General features: G+C 53.2%; 1 protein-coding gene across 1 annotated transcript; it reads left to right on the forward strand.

The window, feature by feature from the left end:
* Positions 1-270: 270 nt before the first annotated feature.
* On the forward strand, positions 271-1,056 carry PPTG_07398 (hypothetical protein; the record flags this gene model as incomplete). Its single annotated transcript, XM_008901575.1, has 2 exons — positions 271-771; positions 829-1,056. The coding sequence occupies 2 exons, from the start codon at positions 271-273 to the stop codon at positions 1,054-1,056; spliced, it is 729 nt and encodes a 242-aa protein (XP_008899823.1).
* Positions 1,057-2,240: the final 1,184 nt, after the last annotated feature.

Raw genomic sequence — 2,240 nt, forward strand, 5'->3', positions numbered from 1 at the left:
CAGAGCATAACACCACGAGGTTACCGTACCTCGTCCGCAGCACTCTTCTGCCGCGGCAGCATCCTAACGGCCGCCGTACTCGTCGATACACAGCGCTTCTCCCTTCTTTCGATTGTGCTGAGCCACAGGCGGATTTCTCTAAATTTCTAGATTCATAAATTTCAGTCGGGAAATTATTTGTGTCCTTGTTTTGGTCACGCACGCCAGGATACACGGTACCACTCTCGGAAAATGGTACCGGAGCAGAGAGCGTATTGATACCGGCCTTACATGCTGTCATACCGATATCCGGTGGATATATCCTTTCCCCTGCCAGATCTCGGCTTCGTACTTTGGGAACGACGGTTCTGGATCCTCGCTGCCGCTGTTGAAAAGGGGTTCACGGCTGAAGAAGCGGAACCTAACTGCGACAAAGATCTCGTCAAGACCAAGAGGGCCAGCTTTCGAGTTCCGATGGGTGGCCGGAGCACTCGGGCAGACCGCCTCCGGAACATGTACCAACTGCAGTACTTGAAGTGGAGTTTGGAGTCTGCATCAACCTCTCAACGCTCGCTCATCTGTCCAGAGATGATCATCGAGCCTTCCGTTCCTTGGTATCCAGTGGAGAACTTGCCGTTCGTTCCCAAGACAACGGACTGGATCGCGGAGGTTACTGCGCTGGTGGATCGACAGCCGTGGTGTGCAAACTGGGTGTACCGACCGTTCGATCACCCGTACAACACGACCTACGTGCCATGCAATCGCGAGGCTCGGATCTTCTGCCCCCGTGCTGTCGATGCAGCGATGACTAACCAGATCGCTAGGTCGATCATTGCCAACCCTTGCTAGGCTCCCGAGCTAACCCTGGACTGGCAAGATCGTTATCTCACGGGACCAGTGCCTGGAGATTCGACTGCGGCTGCGTCGACAGTAGGCAGCGGTGACGATGACGCAAGTACTCCCGCTCTTCCACCAGCAGCTCGCTCGTCTCCTCCCGAAGGAGAAGAGAAGGAGAGCAGCGGTGACACGTCTCTGGGCGTGCTTGCTGAAGCGGCTCGGCGACTGTCGTCTGATTGAGCACTCGGTGCTTGTCTCTTCACCTTCGTCTGCTCCGTGCCGATCTCCAGCGGGTGCTCCCGATCATTCCTTTTCAGTAGTCGAAGTTTCACACGCTTTCATGTCTTCGTTCTTTAATTCATTCTCCAAATCGTAATCACGTTCACGTAAATCATCATATGCATATACAAATTGTTGGTGCAGTAACTATTTTCGTCTGTTATCATAGGCTGCACAGCCCTATGGACAGTTCACGCGTGTTCGGACCACGCTAATCTTTGTCGGCGACTTGAACCATCTGCAGCCGACGTTCGCTCTTCTTGGCCCACAGATAGCCGTATAACAAGCCTCCACACGACAGGTTAGATGATGGCTCCCAAGTTGGTTCATCCATTTGACTTTGAATTCTCGCACGGCTCGCTGTATTTGGTCATCGAGGATGGCCTCGACCTCATATTCCCCTGCCCGGTGGTCCGGTTCCCAACTATCTTCAGGCAACAGCTCCTCATCGAAGTCAATCCTTATATCCTCGGTCACATCTTGCGTCAACCGAGTCTTCGGTCGACTTGGATACTCGTTTACAGCCTTGAGTCTCGACACATGCACAACGGGGTAGAAGCGGTATCTGGCGACTCCAACTTGTACGCGAACTAATCGACCTTTCGTTTGATATGGAATGGTCCATGCCACCGATGTGCTAACTTCTTGGTGAAACCGGATTTACGTGTTCCATGTAGACCCACACTCCGCCTCCAATCTCGAAAAGAGACCTCGGTGGGCACTCTACAGCATCATTCGGGACCGACAAAACCTCTGGGCTACCCACCGAGCGTCCATTCTCTCTTGGTCCTGGCACAGCGTCTTTCTCAGTGGACTTAGCGCTTCGTTGTGTTCCTTGGCTCTTTGCTCCTTTCTGCCGCTTGATAGTCATTGGCCATAGTCAAAGCAACTTCTTGTTGTCGGTTGACTTCGAGACGTCACGCTAGCGCATCGGACTGTCTATTGGATTCTCCTCTGAGTGATGAAGACATCGCCCGGAGTGTGGATCGTGCGTCCCAGCCGTGAACGAGGTAAAACGGTGTTTCCCTCCTTGCTGTGTCCTGGGAGGTGTTAATTGCAAACACCAGCTTTTCAGCGATCTCATCCCAGTCCTGCTGAAGAGAGTCCTCCGCGTACACACGAACAGAAGTCATCACCGACTTCAC

This window comes from Phytophthora parasitica, assembly GCF_000247585.1.
Source record: "Phytophthora parasitica INRA-310 unplaced genomic scaffold supercont2.11, whole genome shotgun sequence".
NCBI lineage: Eukaryota > Oomycota > Peronosporomycetes > Peronosporales > Peronosporaceae > Phytophthora > Phytophthora nicotianae.